The sequence below is a fragment of the Limulus polyphemus genome, unplaced genomic scaffold, assembly GCF_000517525.1.
Source record: "Limulus polyphemus unplaced genomic scaffold, Limulus_polyphemus-2.1.2 Scaffold12721, whole genome shotgun sequence".
Lineage (NCBI taxonomy): Eukaryota > Metazoa > Arthropoda > Merostomata > Xiphosura > Limulidae > Limulus > Limulus polyphemus.
In genome coordinates this window covers 1-2,125 of record NW_013678331.1, presented here as the reverse complement: position 1 = coordinate 2,125, position 2,125 = coordinate 1, and the positions used below count along the sequence as shown (strand labels likewise).

The 2,125-nt window shown below is 33.6% G+C and overlaps 1 protein-coding gene across 1 annotated transcript; it reads left to right on the top strand.

Annotated features, from left to right (window-relative positions):
• Nucleotides 1-183: 183 nt before the first annotated feature.
• LOC106477077 lies at nucleotides 184-1,684 on the top strand (the record flags this gene model as incomplete). Its single annotated transcript, XM_022380768.1, has 2 exons — nucleotides 184-368; nucleotides 1,512-1,684. Coding segments are annotated over exons 1-2 (333 nt in total), but the record flags the coding sequence as incomplete, so codon positions are not given.
• Between the last annotated feature and the right edge of the window lie 441 nt (nucleotides 1,685-2,125).

The following is a 2,125-nucleotide window of genomic DNA, read 5'->3' as shown; positions in this document are numbered from 1 at the left end:
GTCTGAATACTTAATCAACGTGTTGTTTAAAAGTATAATTTGGTCTGAATACTTAATCAACGTGTTGTTTAAAAGTATAATTTGGTCTGAATACTTAATCAACGTGTTGTTTAAAAGTATAATTTGGTCTGAATACTTGAGTTTGTAATAATTTAAGACAGTTAAATCAGTTAAAATTATTTTGAGTAGTTGTTTATAATCAGTTAACATGGTTGTAGTCCTAGTAGTTTTGTGTGATTTTCTGTTCTATTATAACTTGCAGGTGGTTGGACTTACTGAGACCCATGCTAAGGCTTCAAAGGAAGTCCAAGAAAAACATTCTGCAGAAATAGAAACACTAAAACAACAACACCACAAACTATTAGAAGGTGTGTTTATAGTACCTTTAACAAAGGAACTTGCATTTACAGGTTAAGTCTATTCGAAAATAAGAGTATAAAATGTAACACAATTTGACACCGACTAAATAAGTCTTCTACTCTTTCTCCAAATGAAACAGATTTATGGTTTATATTGCTTAGAGACGGCTTGAATGGGTAATGAAGAAAAACGTTAGTATAAGTTTAACATAACAGCAAATGTACAACGTTTCGACAAAGGTTTTGTCATCATCAGGTATATGGTTTCTTATGGTTGCACAAAAATTTGGGCAAGATATACAAGTATGGATTGTACCATTTATCAACTGGGAACATTTGAGTTATTTTGATCTGCTTGGGCAAGATGTACAAGTATAGATTGTACCATTTATCGACTGGGAACATTTGAGTTATTTTGATCTGCTTGGGCAAGATATACAAGTATAGATTGTACCATTTATCGACTAGGAACATTTGAGTTATTTTGATCTGCTTGGGCAAGATATACAAGTATAGATTGTACCATTTATCAACTGGGAACATTTGAGTTATTTTGATCTGCTAGTATATTGAACTTCAGAGAATGATATAACCTCAGCTGGTTTATTATCCAAGAGGGGGTGAAGGTATTGTAATCAGGTCTGTGTGTGTGTGTGTCTACCTGTGTTTCCATGTACTTATCTTGAAAACTAATAGCCTGATGTTCACGAAAATTTTACACATGATGGGAAGTCAGTATGGGACAGTCCTCCCCAAATTTGGTCTTAGTCTGGATCACTTTGAAGCATTTTTTATAATGGGGAGATAGGGCAGTTTTGGGTTAATAACTCTGTGAATTGTGGTCGGATTTGTACCAAATTTTATGGGCACATTAAGGTTAAGACTCTTCATCCCACTACGAAAAAGGATCCATTGTTGATCATACTGTGACTGTAAAGGATTGTCTGAGTTTTTGAAGGTGAAATTTGATGTTATCCAATATAAATGCTTGTAATCTCGAAAAGTAGTGGCAGGGCAAGGGTATGCAATGAATAAAAACCTAATAACCCGATCACTTTAGAAAGGTCCACTTTAGAAGTGATCGGGTTATAGGGTTCTTATTCATTGCATTAAAGGTTTTTACATTGAAAGATGGCTTGTTGTATCCCACAGAACTTGAAAAGGACTATACAGTTCGTCTGAAAGATGTGGAACAGAGTCACAAAGTCATGATCATGTCCTTAAAAGAACAGAATGACAAGTTTCACCAGCAACTTGAAGAATTGGAGCAAGAGAAGCAGTCTATTGAAGAAACATTGAAACAAGACACAGATTCAAAAATCCAGGTTTGGAACTTGACTACACTAAGCACATACTTGTGAAATTCTTGTTAAAGTTGGCTTGTATCAAGGTATCAAATAACTGTAACTGTTAAACCCTCAGTTTGTATAAAGGTAATAAATAAAGGTAACGTTAAACCTTCTGCTAATATCAAGGCATTAAAATAAAGGTAACATTAAACCCTCAGTTTGTATCAAGGTATTAAATAAAGGTAACGTTAAACCTTCTGCTAATATCAAGGCATTAAAATAAAGGTAACTGTTAAACCCTCAGTTTGTATAAAGGTATTAAATAAAGGTAACGTTAAACCTTCTGCTAATATCAAGGCATTAAAATAAAGGTAACTGTTAAACCCTCAGTTTGTATAAAGGTATTAAATAAAGGTAACGTTAAACCTTCTGCTAATATCAAGGCATTAAAATAAAGGTAACTGTTAAACCCTCAGT